We start from the raw sequence: 22,672 nt of genomic DNA, 5'->3' as shown, positions 1-22,672 counted from the left end.
AACATGAGGCTAAAAGGATTAAAAGGTTGAAAAGTATAGAGAATATGAGAACTGGCCAGCACGGAGTCTTGACTTGAGAGGGAGATAAGCAGCAACAAATAAAACCTCTGGCAAAGGAGGAGTCAGGAAATGGAGGTCTTCAAGGTCTGAGGGCCCTGAGCATGAGGTGCATTCTAGAATCTTCTCAGAATGGGATGAGGGATCTGGAGAGATCGATGGTGAGGCACTTCCACTGTCACCACCTCTCGCTTCTTCCTGGCTCCTTCCTTCAGTTCCCTCTCCTATCTGACTTCCAGCATCCAATATGGCACCACCTGCAATCCAGTTACACAGGCCTCATTCCATTACAATCTTGCCAATTTTTCAATCTCAGTAAATGTAAATATCAATTCTGCCCCTTCCTCCAAGTGTGTTGCTAAAGTCATTTAACTACTCTAAACTAGTTACAAAATGAAAACACCCAAAATGAAAATATAAAATGAAAATGCTGGGAAACCCATTTTATAATACATTAGTTGTTGACCCAAATATCGTGTCTTCATTAGATCTCCACTCCCACCTGATGCCCTATTTACCTTAAGAGGACAGAGGAACATCCCACATGAACACCTAATGTTTCCCTGTCGCATCAGAAGTTTGTTTTTAACCTTGGAGATATGGGAGCAACTCCACTCCTTAGAAGGCCCTGCCTCTTAGGCACATCATCTTACCAGACTCAGCTACATGCATTCCCTTTCTCATTCATGGACACTGCTCATGTCTATGTTACATCTCCAAGTATAAAAAAAGGAACTGCCACAAGCTCTCCTCGATCCTGCTTCCTCTTTACTTTATCATGATTTGCTTTCTTTCATTGTCATATTTCTCAAAACCACAACAGGATAATCCATGAGAACTTTTATTCACTCACTACTCATCCTCCTGCAACCTGACCCTCACACCAACCATTCTCTAACGACCGCTCCTGCCACATCCCTGCCCCATCCTCTTCCATTTTAGACCCACATTTCCAACAGCAGGGACTCTACTGCTCTTTCCTGCTGCAAGTATACTGCTCACTAACTGACTTCTTACTTTCCAGTTTTTCCTTAAAAATCATTTATCATTGTATAACCAGAGAGGTACCTTCCTAAAACAAAGAGCAAATGATATAAACTCACCTCCTACTGCCAGTTTACTGAAGATAAGCTTGATAGTCAGGGAACTCCAAAATCGGATTATTTCAGCATCTTATTCCACTATATATTACAACATATCTTATATACCAGACACAAATCCAAATATACACTGTTCTTTGACCACATGATATTATTAACCTGCCTCTGTGCTTATTTATATTACTCTTGTATATTACTCTTCCACCACCAAAATCTTAGCCATCCTGCAAGATTCGGGAGAAATATAGCTCTGCTTGTACCAACTCCCCTTTCTTTGCAAACCACTGATATCTTTGCACTCATGAAGGCCTACTACCTATACATCTATTATAGTATTTATCCTTCTCATTTATACTAGATTTAACATGGATATGCTTATATTCCCAGGAGATTAACTGTAAGATCCAAAAGAGCAAAATTTCATGTCGTACTTTTTAATCCTTTCCCTTTCTAAAAATGCATCTTACATATAAGAATGCTCCATAAAGGTTTGGGATTTTAAAATAGAGGCAGAGTTAAATTAAAAAGTAGGAATAAAAGGAATACCTGAAATAAAATGGAGCATCCTTTTGAACAATGAAAACTCCTCTCTACACTCACACACACTCACCTCTCTCTTGATGGATTTGACGGACAGGTGGTGAGACATCCACCTAGGTTGCAACTCTGCCTTTGTGCGCTGTGGACGCTTTCCCTATAGTTAGAAGTGAGGAAAAGAAAGGAAAAGACAGATTAGGGTGTTCTCAGCTACTGCTGCTGCTACTGCCAGGAGAAGAGTGGCCTTTAAGGCACACAGGTGATGGCTTTACCAAAGATGAGAGCCAAAGGCATTCTTTGGACAGTCAGTAAAAATGACTATTCCACTCCACAAGGCAACAAGCCAGTTTATCCTCTTAAAAAAAAAATAAAACAAAAAACCCCTGATAGACACGAAGGGTGTCCTCTGTCAATCTTTAACACTGGCAGAACACTCCCTTAACTGTTTAAACATTAAAAAAAAAAAAATGTTTTGTTTCAAATTATTAATGGAAAGCCATGTTTTACCACCTTCTGCTGAAGGGAAGGGCTCTAAGAGGGCATTCTGAGCAGCTGGAGGTAGAACTCCCCTTTAAAAGGCAGTTCAGTGGCAGTAGTGAGAAGTGAGAGGAGCTGCCCAGGCTGAGAACCAAATAGCAAGACAGAAATGGGGAGAAAGACTCAGTGACTAGAAATCAGAGTTTGCCTGAGAAAATGAGAGCCTTGAGAAAATTTAAGAGCTTGAAGGCAATCTCTATAGGACATTTCAAGAAAGGGTTTTTTGTTTTTGTTTTTCCAAGAAAGGAGTTTTGCATATTATCCAAGAGTAATTATTTAAGGTCAGTTTAAGTTTTGGAATTTTTGTGGAATAAGCCCCACAGCTTCACCACTGTGACCTGTAGGGAGGTGGTCAGCAAAGCCTTTGCAGTTGAGTAATTCTGGGCCTTCAGTACCAGTATCAGCAATACCCAGGCTTGGTTTTGGCACCACTCAATCCAAAGTCTTGAGACTTGAAGAATCAGTGAGGTAAAGGCACAAAGCACAGAACAACAACAACAACAAAAAAGGCAACAACAAAATGGTGTCATTTATACAACATAAAAACAGTGCAAATCAACTGTGGTAGATTTAAAGAGAAGCTTTAGAAAGCCCTCATGTTAGATTGACTAGGCCTCCGTACAAATGCAAGCAATCCAACTGTCACAGTCTTTTTCACAAAAGCTACCATAGTAATTTCCTCAAATACGCCTATAAGCAACTCCTTTATGAGCTTCAAGACCCCAAGAGGAAGAGCTCTTCAATTTTAAACAAATCTGAAAATTTACCACGGACTCTCCGAAGTATTGTGGCAATTTACCATACGAGCATTGACAAAGGCCAATACCAACTTGACCCCAAACTTGACCAAATCAGACAAAAGTTACTAATGTGCAAAGTGGTATTCTTGCTATAGAAGGTGCATTTGTCTCCCTACAACTTTACTAAATACTCCTTTGCGAATTATCCGTACTCTTAGTCAATTCATTTGTTAAAGATCTAGTATTTGTAAGCCATCTAAAAAATACAGCTTATAACATTAGCAACAAATACTTTTACTAGCTTACATCCTTGTTTGAACCTTACCACGAAAGCTTAACTTTTATATGGTCAGAGCAGGCTTTCTGATTCTTTTATTATTTCAATATTTAGGGGACTATTGCTACCTCTCAAGACTTATTTTATCTGTTTAACTTTCTTTGGACTTGCATTTACTTTGGTGAGAAATATGGATGTAGTTTTCTACTGAGCTTATCAATTATCTACAGCCATAACAGTGTGAAGGACCAAGTACTTATTGGTAACTAAGTCCTGTGCCAGGTACACTGACATGGTTTCTTTTGTTTAATGCCCATAAAAACTTCTGTGAAGTTAGAGCTTTCGTTTTACTAATAAAAAGAAATTCAGAAAGGCACCTGGGTGACTCAGTCCGTTGAGTGTCCGACTCCTGATTTCAGCTCAGGTCATGATCTCAGAGTTGGGAGACTGAGTCCCCAGTCAGGCTCCCTGCTCAGCGAGTCTGCTTGTGCCTCTCCTTCTGCCCCTCCCCCAACACACTCTCTTTCTCTAAACAAGTCTTTCTTTCTCTTTTTAAAGAAATATTTATGCTCATATTTTACTGGTTTCCTAATATTTAATTCTGTAATTACTGTAACAAGTAAAACAGACACAAACAGGTTTGTAAAAACATTACAACTTACTATTGCTGAACATGTGCCTTAAATGTTCTATGCCAAGTTCAGTAAAGACTGTGAAGAGCTAATACGTTTGTACTGCCTTAACCACATCATTTATGAAAAGCTGGTTATTAAAATGAAGGTCCTGTCAGAATGCTTCCAATATACTGACTTAAGAAATAATACACAGAGCTAGTCCTCCAATTGCTCCTACCACTTCTACCTTACAATACTTGTAATAATACCTGTAATTTTGGAGGGAAAATTTTATTATCTTGGGATTTGGCTACGGTTACAATAAATCTCAATTTATCCTGGTGAGTACTGATATCTAAACTTACTCTTTCCTTGCAGGAACAGAGAGATCTTAACATATTTACATGACATATAAAAATACGTATCTACTAAAAAAGTTTTTTGCTTTTTCTTTCTTAACTACTCTACAAAACTCAAGTTAGTTTTACAGAATGGAGAATTTTTTTTTTTTAAAGATTTTATTTATTTATTTGAGAGAGAGACAGTGAGAGAGAGCATGAGCGAGGAGAAGGTCAGAGAGCGAAGCAGACTCCCCATGGAGCTGGGAGCCTGATGTGGGACTCGATCCTGGGACTCCAGGATCACGCCCTGAGCGGAAGGCAGTCGTCCAACCAACTGCGCCACCCAGGCGTCCCCAGAATGGAGAATTTGTTTTGATACTACTATAAATGGGATTATTTTCAGTGATCTTTAAATGTCAGTATGCAGAAGAATCACCTGAAGAGTTTCTGCAACCACATATTAACAGGTAAGACTTCTAACAATTCTGACTGAGTTTGGGAGTGGAACACTGGCAAGAATCTGAGCTTTTAAAGTAAGTGTGCAAAGTGATTCTGAAGCAGGAAGTCTAGTTACACAGCACTATTACTGACTTATAAGCAGACTCATCATATTTTTCCAGGTAAAATATCAGAGTATTTGACGTATTAGAAAATATTCGAATATCTTGCCTCTTACTCTTTTTGGCTGCATCTTGACATTGGATAAAACTTCCAAGACAACGTTATCAGTAGTATGAGCTTAGGTTTAACTGTGATGGGTTATGAATTATTCTTTTGATTTTTACTTGTTAGCATTAAGGACTTGACATTTACTTTACCAAATGAAGAAGGTGTGTTTGTTTATGTGAGAACAGGAAGCTAAGATATCTGTATCTGTATCTGAATGAGAAAGGGGAGCTACCTGTTTCTTTCTTCATTTTGGATACTTTTGGAAGTTCTCTCTTTTTAAAGGATTAGAAAATTTACCTACAAATAAATCCAAATGATTCTGAAGCTCTTGATGGGATCCTTTTGTGACAACTCTTTCCCCCTAATTACTGGTCTGTGAAGATTTCTACTGCACAATTTAGATTATCTTCTTTTTGTAATCAATACCTCATTTCAATGAGGTCTGCAAATTTAGAGCACTATACACCTTTGAAAATACCAAATCCGGGGCATCTGGGTGGCTCAGGTGGTGCCTTTGGCTCAGGTCATGGTCTTAGGGTCTCAGGGATCAAGCCCCATGTTGGGCTCCCTCCTCATCAGGGAGTAGGAAAGCAGGTGGCTGCTTCTCTCACTCCCTCTGCCCCTGTTCTTGTGCATACTTTCTCTCTCTCACTTTCAAATAAATAAATAACATTAAAAAAACACACACAAAATACCAAATCTTCTATAATTATTATTATTCGGCTTGTAATTTCATTTTCTTCAGAATTATGCTTAAGGTGTACCTTATTTTTAAATTTATTCTCTTGCAAAGAATCAAGCCCTGAATTTTTTTTTGCATCAAAACCATCAGTTTTATGCTAATAAGTCCCCCCACTCCTAGTTCACCTATTCAAAAAAACCTTAGGTTAAATACCACAGTAAAAAAGTAGGGGCACATGGATAGTTCAGTTGGTTAAGCGTCAAACTCTTGATTTCAGCTCAGGTCATGATCTCAGGGTCCTGGGATGGAGCCCTACATCAGGCTCTGTACTCAGTGGGGAGCCTGCTTGGGACTTTTTCTCCCTGTCCCTTTGCCCTCCTCCCCACACTTGGGCACAGTCTCTCTCTAAGCAGATTGGGCATATGTCTTATAGATGATTTAATGTACCATATTAGTTGTATCAATAAATAAAGTCATATACCATGTTATGCAAGTTAATTATAAAACCGTCTCTATAAAATAGTTACTTTAAGAAAAATCAGATTATGTGCTTTGATTCCTGGAAAAACTGACATGGTGGGTTGCAGATCACAAAAACGTAAGTATAATTATAATATATGGAATTACAACTGTTAATGGGGAAATGCAGATTTTTTTTTTGCTCATCCATGAAAATGTAATTCTTGAAGCACTATTTATAAGAGCCTACTATTAGAGCACGGTGACTTTCTACAATTTGTCCTTTCAAAGCATTAACCTACTTAAAAGTTGTAAGTATCACTGGATTCACAACAAATCAATAAAGCTCTTATTTTGTTTTTCCCTGGAGGTACTGCAGCAATTAATTGATACTTTCTCTATAGATCTTATTGACAGGTGGTCAAATTTTTCTGTTTCTACTAACACGTACATCAGAAGTATTAGAATTATTGAAATGAAATAAGCAAGTGAATGAACACTGAGCCTCCACCATAGAAAAGACATTATATCAGGTGTTGTGGGGTTTCAAATGGTAAGACATGGTGCCTAATCCAAAAAGGCTTAAACAACTCAAAATGGAATTAAGTAATGAGAAAACATGTTAAGGAAGAAAATCTTAAAATTGGGAGAAACGGGATAGCTTATGGAGAGCAGTATTCAAATGGGTAAGGAAGCAGAGGGGGAAAGATGCTCAAAGAAGGCATGTATAAGTGTGTATACAGGTGAAAATACGGAACATGTGGTTTATGAAACTATCACGAGCTGAAGCTGGAGAAAGCAGCACATAGAGCTCACATGTGGAGCTGGCACTGGGACTAGAGAGACAAATAGTCTTCAGAGCTTGCTGCTTAGTGTGAGAGAGGACATCTCCCCCCACCGCCCCACTCCCAAAGGCTGCATATATAGAAGTATGCCAGGCTGACAGGAGACATACCTGAGGGGTCCCGGACCATTTCCTGGGGAATGCTATGGGAGAAGGAAGGCTGGTTCCAGACTATGAAAAGCCATTTTAAGTGCTAGGGAGTGAGGGAGACAGAAGATTTCATGGGTAAGGAGAATATCCACAGTGAAGGAGAGTGCATAGCATGAGGTCCCATTTTAACACTCCAGATGAGAGTGAAGGCTTGTACCACTTCCAGGAGACAGCAGAAATACACTCAAAAACTCTAATAAATCATCCTTAAATAAAGCAGAGGAGAGGGATCAACTGTTTGCATACCTTCTGGGCAATCATATTGCAGATCTCAGGCAGGAAGTCCTCACTGAGGAGCTTATAGAGCTGCCGTTCTCGAAGGGAGGTCCTCTCCCGAAAACTCTCAGTGACCTGTCTCCATTCTTCTTCTGTTTGGCACAGGAGCCACCAAGTGCCTTGACCTGGCCCTTGGGACCCTAGCAATGAAAAGGATGGGTTCATTAGATAAATCTCACTAGGACCTGTCTTCTTACTTACTCTCAATTTCATTTCTACCCTGGGTCATGGTGAAAATGAAGGAATCCAAAAAAAGGATTTTAAGGTTCATAATATATAATTTTGATTTTCCTGTTACTAACTCCATTTACACCTAAAAATTAAGAATGCCTAATAGCAATACAACTATAACTACTGTGACCTTTGTAATTATAGATTTTAAAATCCTAGAAATGCTTAAATACACTTATTTTTCAAATGGTTTTGATTTGCACTTCTGTGGAGTCTTCCTTGTCTCATTTCTGTTGACATACTGTAATGTGATACTACCTCCCTCCCAGTTTCATGCAATCTGGATTATAGAACTGAAATCTAGGTTAGGAAACCAATACACTCCCTTGTACAGCACTTCACATTGGAAAGATAACTCTTTGTGAAGCTGCTCATTCACCCAAAGGTTTGGTGCCCATTCCACTGTGCAAGGTCAGAGGGCACAAGGGAAGATCTCCAGTTATCAATGAGACGGAGAGAGGGGCACAGGTGAAGTGTGACCAAGAAAGAACTGAACAAGGCTAATAAGAAGGCAATACTGCATTCATCTTAACTGCTTTGCAGGACTCTGGAAAGTGTATTGCCATCATGATATAAACATGATATAAATCAATCATGTTTACTTAATCTTTTCTGAACTCTAATGAATATCATTACCATTTCTTGTCTGTGGTTCAGATGCCAAGGAGTTTTCTTCCTGCTTTTCACTGAAACACAGGAAAAGGAGGTACCAATTAAAACAAAGACATGTTCAAAATTGTTTTGTGTTCTCCCCCCCAACCAAGTTAGACCCAATTAATGTAATACATGAAGGGTGTTTGTTTCAAGGGGATGATGTTTGGAGGAGGAATGACTCTACTGTGTAAAGCAAAATCAGGAGATAGGTGTGTTGGTATAGAGAAGGAATCCAATTAAATGCTAACATCCTATGTAACAGGAAAATATTAGGTTTCATAATAGCTTTTTGGAAATCAAATAGAGGAGTTAAGTATTAACAGTTAAATACCCCCACTTCCCCTCAAACTATGGGATTCTAATGTCCTCCTCCCTGACTGTTAAGGGCTATAATGAATTTAAGCCATTCTTAATTTAACCTCCTATAAGGTAGCAGCTAAGAACACAGACTCTAATGTCAGACTGCCCCTACTGAGACCTGCCTCTTACCATGTGACCTCGGAAAGTTAATTAACTTCCCTGTAAATGGGCTATAAATGATGCCTACCTACAGGGATGTTGAAGATTAAATTATTAAATACAAAAGTGTTCAGCACACTAGTGTTGAGCATCACTGCTGTTCGTATCACTGAATCATGTAGGTGATCTGGACTTTGTTTTCAATGATCTATAGCAGTACTGTTCCACAGAATGTTCTGTGAGAATGAAAATGTCCTCACTGTCGCTGTCCAACAACTCAGCTATGAACCACAGGTGGCTACTAAGTACTTGAAATGTGGTTGGTATGGCTGAGGAACTGAATGTTAAGTTTTATTTAATTAAAAAATATATAAATACTGTACTGGATACAGAGCTCTACAGAATAAAATCACCAGTAGAGGGTAGTACAAGTCCACATATGCTGAAAATGATTCTATATTCCAACCCTAAGGTACCTTAATTGTTAGCACTTAACAGGGAAGTGGAAATGGGTCTAAAAGAACAGCTTTCCAAATCTGTAAGAAAATGGAGATTGCTAACAAAATCCTGCAACAGATGTCATGTGCACAGAACATGATTATAGGACACTTCTCACAAAATGGATAGGAGGAAAGCCATACTCTGTAGTCAAATTTCTGGAAAGTTAGGTGAACACTAATTCTTAGATTTAAAAGAAGAAAAAATAAATTAAATCCTGACTCATGTATTTATAATCCAATTCCTAGAAACCAATACTTCTTAGTAGTTAATAAGCAACAATAAGAAATCTGGCCTACTTCAAGCATTTAGATTTAGCAGTTCTATAATTTAGAGGGAAGAAGTGGTTTGTGCTCTGTTACTAGAAATTTTAAGAATATGACCTAACTTCCAGGAAGTATATTTATATACTAAAGGCCAGATCTTTAAAAAAAAAAAAAAAAATTTTTTTTTTTAAAGATTTTATTTATTTGACAGAGACACTCAGTGAGAGAGGGAACACAGCAGGGGGTTGGGGGGGTGGGAGGGGGAGAAGCAGGCTTCCCGCTAAGCAGGAAGCCCAATGCTGGCTCCATCCCAGGACCCTGGGACAAAGGCAGACGCTTAACAACCCAGGTGCCCCTCAGAATTCTTGTATTAAGATTCATGCAGTGGAACTTCCTAAAAGATAATGCATAATGTATAAAATAAAATTTCCCATATGTAACAGAATCTTTTTCCTTGCTAAAGTTAAATATAAAATAAAGAGTATAAAATGTTTAAGATATTACCTATTCTTTACCGTAGGAAATTTTATTCTAAATTCTAAATACAATAAAGCAAATGTGCTACTAAGTTCTGCTCAAAGGGAAAGAATTAACTCTTAAACTTATATGTGATATATAATATTAAAATGCTGATTATTATAGTGAGGGTTAATCAGAATTAACTTGCTCTGTACTCCTACGAAAAAAATGTGTGATACAACCAATTTTGAAAGTTAATACATATTGAGCACTTTCTGTGGGTCAACACAGTTTTCAGTCTGTTATACTGACACATTCATTTTCCTGTTCAATCTAATCCTTATTATAGTAGTATCCCTATTGTCCCATAAAAGAATAGGCTTAGAGAGAGTAGGTCATGCAGATAGGACTTCCTGAGTACACATTTAGTAATTTCATGAGGATTCAGACCCCGGTCTCTCTCATCTAAGTCCCATATCCTTCCCATGACACAAGGGAAAATCAGAGATGAAAGAACAAGTGAAATTAAGGTGCCTTGTAAGCACGAAGGTTTATGAGTGGCACAGAACAACATGAATGTCTTACTTCACTAAAATTTCCTCCTGTAGTTTCTTCCGTTTTGGAGGTCTTCCTCTTCTTTTTCCTGTTTTCCCAGGAACAGCAGAGACATTTTTTTGTCCTTCACTTTCCCTAAGAAATAGTATATTAAATCAAAATGTTTTGTAATAGAATTTATGCATTACATATGCTTTTTAAATTAATAACTACAGTTTTTCTGGCCATGAGCTCATTATAAAGGATTAAATGCAGTGGTTACAGGGAAAGAGCAGAAGGACTTCCTGTCTTCTCTTATTAGCATAAGAAAAACCAACATTTTGCAATATTAAAATCTGAGTATAAACTAACACATTTCCCTAATAGTTAATGGTGCTCCCAGAAATAATGAAGCCAAAATAAAATAAGACAGCAGCATCATCCTGGGACACTGTGGAAACAAGTGTCCTCCTCAGTTAGGAAGGCTCACATTTCAGGCATTCTTTAAGGGCCTTCTAGTCCTATACTGATGCAGCAGATCATTAATTCTAGTAGAAAAAAAGGAGTCCTGTACTCAAGAACTGATTACAAAAGGACAACTGCCACTGTGTGTGACTACACAGCTGGTGACTTAGATAGTGGTCCGTGCTAAGGGCAAAAAGGACTCCTCAGGTACCTCAAATCAAGCACCTAATTTCCAAACAACAGGATCTTTCACCACTCTGATAGCAGAGGCTGCGTTATGAATTCTTTTTTATTTTTGTATGAAATAACTCCTTGCCAACTCTTGACAGGCATGCTGTTATATCTAATTCCTTCGTAAGAAAAAAACTTTGTGCTGCAAAATTCTGATATATTTTTGTACAGTAGCTATCGCAACCCTGACCTCAAAGACTGTACCTGCTCAACGAGAGTTCTCCATTGGATTTTCCTTGCACCGGGTCCTCCTTATACATTCGTGTTCCATAGAAATACCAATAGAGTGCCCCTGAATTGTCTTCGCCCAATGGTTCCACACGGAGACTGTCTGCATCCAAACCCTTGGTAGAAGAATAGGGAAAAGAGGTTTGGGGAAATAGGAAACAAAACAAAACGGGAAAAAACTAAAATGAGGATTCAAAATTTATAGTCTTATGTACCTCATATTTTAAAATGCCTAAGCATCTTAGGCAGCGTTCAATCAGGGCACAGAGAAAATGGGAAGATGATACCTTCCTCGAAGAGCAGGATATGGAAATATTTCAAATACTTCCCATCCCCATCATTGCCCGCATTTCACCAACAAAACAAAACAAGAAACAAAAAGGAGTTTTGAGGAACATATTATATATTTGGTTTGGACTTACGTGTGCATCAACAAAAGGAAAGACGATTACAACGGAATAGAATCCAATGTTGTAAAAAGCTTTGCCCCATGTGAATCTCTATTATAGCACCATCGTAACCTATAGTAACCTCTTATTCTAGCTGAGATCCAGCAATACAGCTCCCAAATTTACTTCAGGGTCTGACCTATTTTGGCCTTCCCACTGCTATTCAAGAACTTGAATTCTCAGCAAAGACTGTGCTTAAATTGCACAATGATTTTATACCATGTTCATGAGAGGGCTGAACTGAGAAGTTGTCAATATATTTCATCATTTCTGACTGAACAGGATTAGACACTGACATCCCTATGAGTAAAAAGCAATAGTCCACGTCCTCCCTCTGAGACAGACTTCTAAAAGAAGACAGACTTGAAAGAGACAACAGTAGAATCAGAGGGAATCAGAGGGAAGAGATCTATATCTTCCTTCTCCAACACATATTTTGTAATGCATTACAACTAGAAATTGAACCAAGATAACACACAATCATCTATCTAATAGTATGGCTTGGAATCCTCTGGCTACAGTGGTCATTGTATACATTTTTATTGTCAGTGAATTCTCGCTTTTCTTATTATCTTCAGATATTATCTTCAGATTGTTGGCCTTTTGTTTGCTCTAGGAAAAGGGCTTATTAGTTAAGCACCTTGAGAAGATCGAAGACATCATCTGCATCTAGCCGATAATCACAGAGGCGGTGCAGGATTTCCACACGAGTACGAAGGGGCAGGTCTTGGAAACTGGCTTCTCTCAAAGGGTTAGGCTTCCCTTCTTCAAGCTCCCAGCGGTAGTTGATGATGTCCTCTAGGTAGCTGTGGAATGTCTGAGGCCTAAACAAATGGCCCCAAACACAAAAATACATTAATATAAAACACAGGGGATGAGTGGGAAAAGTGGAGAGAACTGGTAGTTTAACAGCTGACAAATCTTAAACAGAAAGCAGGAAATAAAAAAGCAATAATAGAAAGGGTCTGAAGGCCCCTATTGAAGTTCAATGCTATTGTACTATCTACTTGGACCAAATGCTGTCAAATTCCAAAGATGATAAATATGTTAAGAGGGTTTCTCACAGAATAGATCGCTTTACTTTATCACAAACAGCATATTCTGGTCAATATATAAAAGTTTTAATAACCAATGGTATAGATTGTGAAACTAAGGCAAGTCTTACCTTTGCTCATGCAATTAAAGAGACTACACAGTTTGAATGGATAACAGTTCAAAACTAGGTCCACAACATTTGCCCAGCCTAATTAATTATATTTCAGGTTAAGAATTAAAGGTCAAAAAAAGTTTAGATTACAAGCAGCTACTTCAATATGCAACTATAATCTTACATTCTGTTACATAATCTTTAAGATTTGTTAAAAAAATACTGTATTCGTGGGGTGCCTGGGTGGCTCAGTGGGTTAAGCCTCTGCCTTTGGCTCAGGTCATGGTCTCAGGGTCTTGGGATCGAGGCCGAGTCGCACTCTCTGCTCAGTGGGGAGCCTGCTCCCCCACCACTTTCTGCCTGACTCTCTGCCTATTTGTGCTCTCTCTGTCAAAAACAAAACAAACAAAACAAAAACTGTGTTCTAATTTTTGAAGATTTTTTTTCTACAGGGAACATTTAAGACGGTTTGATGGCAACCTAAATTTTTCCTGATTAGTTTGACAGGCAATTTTATAACGTCATTTTGAATAGTACCCAAATGTGCCTTGTATACAATATAATAAAGAGCTGTTTAGTTGTTAGATGATTATTCTCGCTCAACTTTTTTTCTTTTTTTGAAGTTTTTATTTATTCATTTGAGAGAGTGAGCAATTGAAAGAGAGAGCACGAGCAGGGGAGGAGCAGAGGGAGAGGGAGCAGCAGAATCCCCACTGAGCAGGAAGCCCAATGTGGGGGCTTGATCCCTGGACTCCAGAAACATGACCTGAGCCAAAGGCAGACAGTTAACTGACTGAGCCACTCAGGAGCCCACCCCCTAAAATTAATGAATCTGGGTATAATCTCACCTATTTGTGACTTAAAATTTTTTTCCTCACTAAGCAAGGAGCTCTAAAGAAGCTACATTGTTAATGTAATTTTAAAAAGAGGCATGTACCATGCTGAATGACAATCTGTGGTAGTTATATTTGCAGAAGAAGTCAAAGGAAATATTCATGGAAAAAAAATCAAAGAGCCTTATGCAAACAATAAATTAAACATTTTGATTTTCAAAGAGAGAAGAAACTACTTCCTTTCTACTGATCCTTCAACTGGCGGAAATGTGAACATGCTCATTTACCAAGACATAATGTCTCTAACATCAAGGCTCTCAGGCACCTGATTTGACGGCAGTACCTACATTCAAAGTCTGAGCACCGGCATGTGAATACCTGGCTTGAACCTTACTGGGTATGCACTGGCTTCCTCTCTCTACTGCCTACAAAGCTGGGAAGCTGGTGCTGCCCCTTCAGGAGGGAGGAGCTGGGCAAAGAACACGTCAAACTGGGAGTCAAAAGCAGTGTGACAATGGTGAATTTGAAAATAAAATGGGGTGTATTTTTCAAATTGCTTTTTAGTAGCAAGGAGTATGAAGACAGTAACTCTTTGGTAATATACCCCTTTACCACATGCATGCTACACTCTGCTGCACTTTCTAAAGCACACCAAATACCCCAAGTAACAAGGCATGTTTTTCCTGCAGTAAAATAAAATATGGAATCTATGATATTGAGACAATTTTCAGAATGGCAGCTTCGCTGGGGGATGTGGCAGGAGGCAGGCTGGGTCAGGCTAGGGATAGGGAAAGTTCTAATTCTAGTGTGAGGCAAAGGAAGCACCAGCATACCAGTCCTGCAACACTGAATGTGTATAAACAGTGTTGTTCTTTGTGCCTACAATCTGTCTGAAAGCCTCTACTTGTCTCAAAGAAGTGCATGTTTGAGATTCCTTTCCAATAGCCCTATTATCCCTACTTGGTTTCAATTACATGGCTTTTGCTAAAGGTTTTCTTAAGACATCTCCATACTACCTTACCAAGAGATACTTGAGGGCTTAGAATTCAAGATAATTCACTTTCCTTGTATAAAGATAAACCTCCTCATATAAATCTACATCCCTTTCTTTAAACATCAGAAATTCAAAGAGGGGGAAAAACTTCTAAGAGCATCTGAAACAAAAAGGCTGCAGGAAGCCAAAAATCAGGCTAAAACTTTCTATTTGGTGGTTCTTAATCTTCTATATGACATAAAACTCTTGGAATATTATGTCTCCATCAGAAAGGATGAATACCCAACTTTTCTATCAATATGAAGGAAACTGGAGGAGATTATGCTGAATGAAGTAAGTCGAACAGGGAGTCAATTATCATATGGTTTCACTTACTTGTGGAGCATAAGGAATAACACGCAGGACATTAGGAGTAGGAAAGGAAATTGAATGGGGGAAATCGGAGTGGGGGACGAACCATGAGAGACTGGACTCTGAGAAACAAACCGAGGGTTTTGGAGGGCAGGGGTGCGGGGGGTTAGCTGAGCCTGGTGGTGGGTATTAAGGAAGGCACATACTACATGGAGCACTGGGTATGGTACACAGTGAATCTCAGAACACTGGATTAAAAAAAAAAATCTGATAAGGACCATATACTCTCTCACTCCCAAAAATGAGTACACACACAGTTCTGTATGCACTTTCGGATTTTGCTACTCAAAGGAAGCAAAGGGCACTATGCTGCTGAAGACTGCTGGAACATTCCTGACTTACTCATCTATACAGCTCAGTGCAATTTTCTCTTAATGACTAAAATACCTCTCATCTTTCTGAAATTATTCTGAATTATAATAAAATGTCTCAATAGAATATAGTTAACATAAAGATTAAACTAACCAAAGGTTATGAACACATCCAGGTGCATTTTGTTTCTTTAAATGCTTTAAAGTTCCAAATGCTTTAAAATTTAAAATTAAATGATATTTTCCTTATCTTAACTTGTACGGGAGAGAGAGAGAATATGTGATTATCACCTTCCAAACTCCCAAAGTTAGCTATTTCTTAGAACTCAAGCACTATGCTTCTTAGAGTACATGCTTCTGCAGGTGGGACAAATGTTGACAAGGGTGGCAGGACCTCAGTAAAGTATGTAACACAAGTCTCAGCTGGCTGGAGCTGGCAGAACTCTTGACGACATAACTTGTATTAACTGATCTCCAACCTATACTAAATGATCACAGATGAAAAGAGGACTGTTGGGGCACCTGGGTGGCTCAGTCATTAATAGTCTGCCTTGGGCTCAAGTCATGATCCCAGAGTCCTGGGATGGAATCCTATGTTGGTCTCCCTGCTCGGCAGGAAGCCTGCTTCTCCATCTCCCACTCTTCCTGCTTGTGTTTCTTCTCTGTCTCTCTCTGTCAAATAAATAAATAAAATCTCTTTTAAAAATTCTTTAAAAAAAAGATTTGAAAATCTTTTTAAAAAAGATTTTATTTGACAGAGAGAAAGAGAGAGAGAGAGCACAAGTAGGCAGAGCGGCAGGGAGAGGGAGAAGCAGGCTCCCCGCTCAGCAGGGAGCCAGATGAGGGACTTGATCCCAGGACCCCGGGGATCTGAAGGCAGCCGCTTAACTGACTGAGCCACCCAGGCAACCAAGAAATAAAATCTTAGAAAGGAGAAAAAATAATAATAATAAAAAAGAAAGAAAGAAAGAAAAGAAAAAGAAGAAAGAAAAAGAGGACTCGAGTTCTTTGAGGCATGTGTTGGTTCTTTGAGACATGAAAGGCTATCTGTAGTCTACATGCAGGGGACCAATTTAGACAGTCATCATGGGTAGCACAAGGGAGACTTAAACGAAAAAAGAAAAAAATTCCTTCCACTGCCTACAACTGTCTGTGAAGTAGATAAAATATGTGTGAACAGTTAAGCTACATGAGTACATGAGCACTGGAGTGAGAGAAAAATTTTGGTTCCAAGTGAAGCAAGAACTAAAAGGCTTTATAAGAGCATCTGATAAAGTGTTTATTCTTAAAGATCACAGAAAGACCCAGAACAAAAAAATTTAAACAACTACTCTTCTCTAGGGCCATGTAATAGCTGCTGTACTTAACATGTCCTAACATCATATTGAAAGCTGCGATCAGTTAAAAATCAGGGTAGTATTAAAGGAAAACAGGACTAAAATACAAAATGTATTTCTTAGAAGAGACACAAATATATAATACAGATTTTATAAGATGTTTATGAATGCTTATTTTGGGTAACAGAAAAGCACTAAAAGTCAACCTGAAAATAAATGTAACCATCCTTTAAAAAGATGAAATACGTTTTTGAATGGAAGCCACATGAGAACCTAAATACTATTGGTATTAATTGGGAAAACTGAAGCGTCACGTGTAAGTTGTGAAAGGGTACAAGAAGAATTCTGCATAGCTGGGGCACCTGAATGGCTTTATTGGTTGAGCAGCCAACTCTTGATTTCAGCTCAGGGTATGAGCTCAGGGTTGTGAGATAGAGACCTATGTCGGGGGGCTCAGTGCTCAGAAGGGATCTGTTGGGAGATTCTCTCCCTTTCCCTCTGATCCTACTGGGCTAGTGCGCACATGTTCTCTCTCTTTCAAATAAATATATCTTTAAAAAAATCTGAATAGCTTCTGATAATTTAAGGATTAAAATCTGTTAGCTCTAGAGCCACTAAAATATGCACAAACACAAAACCAAAAGAGGAAATAAAGGAAAGTACTAACAAAAATAATAAAAAAAGAAAGCATTTAAGGGCCAAAAGAGGAACAAAAATCAGAATAAGATGCTCATCATCAGTTCATCAGCTCATCAAAAATCAGAACAAGACTGACATCATCAGTCACTTGAAAATACAAACCAAACCCACAATGAGATATCACCTCATACCCACAATGACAGCAAAAATTAAAAGATAATAATAATAAGCCTATGATGTGGAGAAACTGGAACCCCCATACACTGTTGGTGGGAAAGGGAAATGCTGTAGCTACCTCAGAAAAGTATGAGGAGCTACTCAAAAAACTAACAGAACTACTATATGACTCAACTATTCCACTTCTAGGTATACACTCAAGAGAAATGAAAACAGACATCCATGCAAAAATATATACATAAATGTGCATATACAGCAGCATAATTTACATGAGCCAAAAAGCTGAAACAATGCAAATGTCTATAAAATGATGGATAAAATATTTTTCAGCCATAAAAAGGAACGAAGTAGTTGATTCATGATACAACACAGATGGCCCTGAAAACATTATGCTAAGTCAAAGCCAGATACAAAAAAGCAAATAGTGTATGACTACCCTTAATAACAGATACCTAAAACAGGAAAAAATCTGCTTAGTATTAGAGGTTGGAGGAGATGGGGAGTGACAACCAACAGATATTAGGCATCTTTTGGGAGTGTTAAGAATGCTCTGGAACTAGTGGTGATGATTACAGAGTTTTGTGAATATACTAAAAACCAATAAATTGTACACTTAAAAAAAAAAAAAAAGCCCAGAAGAGTAAGTTAGAAACCAATTGTACCAACTGCATTAATTATAAATGGATGAAACGTCCCAACTAAGTCAGAAATTCTCAGACTGAGTGAAAAAAAGCAAGACCAACTATAGGGTATCATCTGTAAGATACTATTTAACCATAAAAATACAAACAATAGAAGGAGAGAAAAATTAGGCAGAATGATAGGTATTAGGGAGAATGAACATTAATAACAAAGTAGTTTGAAGACAAAAGTCCAATTCATCACGAATACATAACAAGGCTACATATATGTATTTTACAACAGTACCTCAATATTCATGGAACAAAAAATGACAGAAGGAAAGGGAGAACAGACAAATCCACAAGTATAGGCAAATATTTTTAACATCTTTCTAATTAATATGCCAAGTAGACAAAAGAACCATTGAGGACAGAGATCTCAAAAATACTACAACATGACCTGACATTTATAGAACACTATACATAAAAACTGCAATATATTCTTCTCAAGTGCATATGAAATGCTCACTATGATAAACCAGACGCTGGGACATACAATAAGTTTTAATAATCTTAAGCGATTGAAATCTCATAGAGTAGATTATCAGAACACATGTAAATTAGGAATAAAAACACTAAGATATCCAGAAATTAAACAACACACACTTTTATAACCCAAGGATCATGGAAGAAATATAAAAATAAAGTAGAACATGTTTCAAATGATAATGAAACTACAGTATATCAAAGCAGCCAAGCACTGCTTAGAAGGAAAGTTACAGCTTTAAATACCTGAACTGAAAGGGTAAAAAGTCTCAAAAATAATACTCTAAAAAAAAGAAGAGCAAACTATAAAGCAAACAGAAGAAAATAATAAAAACAAGAAATCAATAAAGTAGAAAACAAGTGAACAGTAGGTCAAGTAAAAAGTTGATTCCTTAACAAATGTTTGAAAAGTTGACAGATCTGCAGAAAGAACAAAGAGGGAGAAACAACAAATTATGTATCAGGAATCAGAAGTGGAGCTATCACTGCAAATTTCACACATTAAAAGCAGAAGAGAACACTATGAACAGCATTATGAGAAAAATTTTATAACTTAGACAAAGTCCTTGAAAAACGCCAAATAACTTACAAAAAAGGACTTAAGAAATAGAATACCTGGAAAGACTTCATCTATTCAAGAAAGTGAATCAATAATAATCAAAAGCTGGCACAAAGAAAACTACAAACTCAAAGGTTTTCAGTGGTCAGTTCTTCCAAATATTCGAAGAAACATTTTTATTTTAATTTTACTTGTCAGAGAGAGAGTGAGGCAGAGAGAGTGAGCACAAACAGGGGGCATGGCAGGTAGAGAGAGAAGCGGGCAGGGAGTCTGATGCAGGACTGGATCCCAGAACCCTGAGAACAGGATATGAGCTGAAGGCAGATGTTTAACTGACTGAGCCACCCAGGTGTCCCTCAAGGAAGTATTTGAAAGAAATCACAAAAACTGTTTCAGAAAACAGGAGAGAACACATCTCAATCCTTGCACCAAAATCTGACAGATACAGAACATAAAACTAGACCATTATTCCTCATGAACACACATGCAAAAATCCTCAACAAATTATTAAGCAAATAACATTCAGCAATATACAAAAGAAACAACACTTCTTATTTAATGGTGAAAGACTGAACACTTTCTCCCTATAATTAAAAGAATATATATTGAGGGACACATGGTGGCTCAGTTAGTTAGGCACCTGCCTTTGGCTCAAGTCATGATCCCATGGCCCTGGACTGAGCCCCATCTCTGGCTCCCTGCTCAGCATGGGGCAAAGTTGCTTCTTTCTCTCCCTCAGCTTGTGTTCTCTCTCTCTCTCTCTGTTTCAAGTAAACAAATAAAATTAAAAAAAATTTTTTTTACTTATTTATTTGAGAGAGAGGGCACAAGAGTGGGGTGAGGGCCAGAGGGAGAAGGAGACTCCCTGCTCCGCAGGGAGCCCGAAGCTGGGCTTGATCCTGACATTCCAGGATCATGACCTGAGCCAAAGGCAGACACTTAACCAGCTGAGCCACTCAGATGCCCCAGTAACGAAAATCTTGGGGGGTGTGGGGGAGAAGAATATATACTGAGTCTTTGCCATAGAGTAAGACAAATATAAGGGACATAGAATGGAGTGGAGGTAGCAAAGCTGTTTTAAACTGTAGACTACAGGGGCGCCTGGGTGGCTCAGTGGGTTAAGCCGCTGCTTTCGGCTCAGGTCATGATCTCAGGGTCCTGGGATCGAGTCCCACATCAGGCTCTCTGCTCAGCGGGGAGCCTGCTTCCTCCTCTCTCTCTGCCTGCCTCTCTGCCTACTTGTAATCTCTCTCTGTCAAATAAATAAATAAAAACTTTAAAAAAAAAAATAAACTGTAGACTACATAAAAATCATCAAAAAGCTACAACAAAACCAGTAAAACTAAACAGTGAATTCAGGAAAATTGTAAAAACATGGCTGGGGCATCTGGGTGGTGAGTGGGTTAGGTGTCCAACCCTTGGTTTCCGCACAGGTCATTATCTCATGGGTGGTGATGGGTACCTGGGTGGCTCTGTAGGTTAACCATCTGCCTCTGGCTCAGGTCGTGATGCTGGGGTCCTGAGATAAAGCCCCACATCAGGCTCTCTGCTCAGCAGGAGTCTGCCTCTCCCTCTCCCGCGCCTCCCTGCTCATGTTCTCTGTCTCAAATAAATAAATAAAATAATCTTTAAAGGTATTTTATATATTTATTTGACAGACAGAGATCACAAGTAGGCAGAGAGGCAAGCAGAGAGAGAAGTGGGGAAGTAGGCTCCCCGCTGAACAGAGAGCCTGATGTGGGGCTTGATCCCAGGACCCTGAGACCATGACCTGAGCCGAAAGCAGAGGCTTTAACCCACGAGCCACCCAGGCACCCCATCAAATACATAAATAAAATCTTAAAAGACAAAAACAAAAACAAAACAAAACAAAACAAAACAAACTCATGGGTGGGAGCCCCCCTGCAGCGGGCTCCCTGTTTAGCAGAGAGTCTGCCCGAGATTCTCTCTCTGCCTCTCTACCCAGTCTCTTTCTAATATAAGTAAATCTTATAAAAACACGGTCAATATACAAAAATCAACAGCATTTTATGCATTCTAGAAAAAAATAGAAAATAAAAATTTGGGGGGCACTGGATGGCTTAGTTGGTTAAGCGACCAACTATTTGTTTTGGCTCAGGTCATGATCTCATGGGTGGAGACATGAGCGCCACATTGGGCTCTGCACTGAATGCAAAGTACGCTTTAAGTTTCTCTTCCTCTGCCCCTTACAACTCTGGTACCATGCACACGTGTGCCCAGGTGCTCTTGCTCTCAATAAATAAATGCACACAAAAGATAAAAATTTTAATGTAATTCCACTTATAGTATCATCAAAAATATCAACTACTTAGAAACAAATGGAAAGCTGCTTCAAAGTTTTCACTGTTAAAACTAAAAAAAATTATTGAAATTAAAGAAAATAAACAAATAATGAAACATATATATCATGGTTAAGAACAGGGAAATTCAATGTTGCTCAAAATGTCTACTGTCCTAGCAGGATGCTTCCTCCCCTCTCCGCCACCAAAATGTTGTTTTAAAATTTATATGGAAATGCACACAAACTTAGAATAGTAAAAACAATGAAAAAAAAATTTCTGCCCAAAGTTGGAAAACTTACTAATACCAGACAATCTGGTATTTGTATAAATATAAGACATACAGATCAAAGGAATAGGGGAGAGTCAAGAAAGGTACCGAATATATATGATATCCATATGGGAAATAAAAAGAACACTGACCTTCTACTTCACACCCAGTATAAACATTAATTCAAAATGCATCATAAGGCCAACTGCTAAAACTGAAACAACACCTAGAAGAAAACTTTCTTGACATTATGGAAGGTCCTGATGTTATTAGTAGGAATATAAATGACTCACAACTACTTAGAAAATAGTCTGGCAGTTTCTTTACTCTTATAATTCCCAAGAAAAGTGAAAACATATGCCCACAAAAACATTTGTACGCAAATGTTCATAGTTGCTTTACGTATGACAGAAGCAAAATGTAAGTCCATCAACTAGTGGACAGATAAATTGTGAAATATTTCTCCAGTGGAATACAATTTAGATTTCCTCTCCCCATAACAGAACAAACTACTGTTACAAATAGCAGTATCAATGACCATCATACATTATGCTGACTGAAAGAAACAGGACACCACAGTACATACTGTATGATCCCACCCATATAAAATTCCCAAATAAGGCAAAACTTACAGTGATAAAAATCAGATCACTGACTGCCTGGGGTACTATGTGGAAGGGCTATATTGCCATTTAATGGTATATTTAATGGCAAAGGGCACCTTCTGCAGAGATGAAAATGTCCCATTATCTTGAACAGGATGTTAACAA

General features: G+C 38.4%; 1 protein-coding gene across 4 annotated transcripts in view; it reads right to left on the bottom strand.

Annotated features, from left to right (window-relative positions):
* LOC122892341 (cat eye syndrome critical region protein 2) overlaps positions 1-22,672 on the bottom strand; it is a 64,756-nt gene that overhangs the window by 29,350 nt on the left and 12,734 nt on the right. The window contains exons 2-7 of one of the 4 annotated variants that reach the window (XM_044228668.1): positions 12,398-12,581; positions 11,285-11,424; positions 10,436-10,540; positions 8,151-8,200; positions 7,254-7,423; positions 1,768-1,851 (exon numbers count right to left, since the gene is read on the bottom strand). In XM_044228668.1, the coding sequence (XP_044084603.1) occupies positions 1,768-1,851; positions 7,254-7,423; positions 8,151-8,200; positions 10,436-10,540; positions 11,285-11,340 (465 nt within the window). In that variant the 5' untranslated portion in view covers positions 11,341-11,424; positions 12,398-12,581. Of the gene's footprint in view, positions 1-1,767; positions 1,852-7,253; positions 7,424-8,150; positions 8,201-10,435; positions 10,541-11,284; positions 11,425-11,523; positions 11,579-12,397; positions 12,582-22,672 lie in introns of those variants that run through there. The other 3 variants (XM_044228669.1, XM_044228666.1, XM_044228667.1) reach the window with 3 other exon arrangements.

Source organism: Neovison vison, chromosome 12 (assembly GCF_020171115.1).
Source record: "Neovison vison isolate M4711 chromosome 12, ASM_NN_V1, whole genome shotgun sequence".
Lineage (NCBI taxonomy): Eukaryota > Metazoa > Chordata > Mammalia > Carnivora > Mustelidae > Neogale > Neogale vison.
The sequence above is the reverse complement of the archived record's forward strand: the minus strand, read 5'-3'. Positions and strand labels throughout refer to the sequence as shown.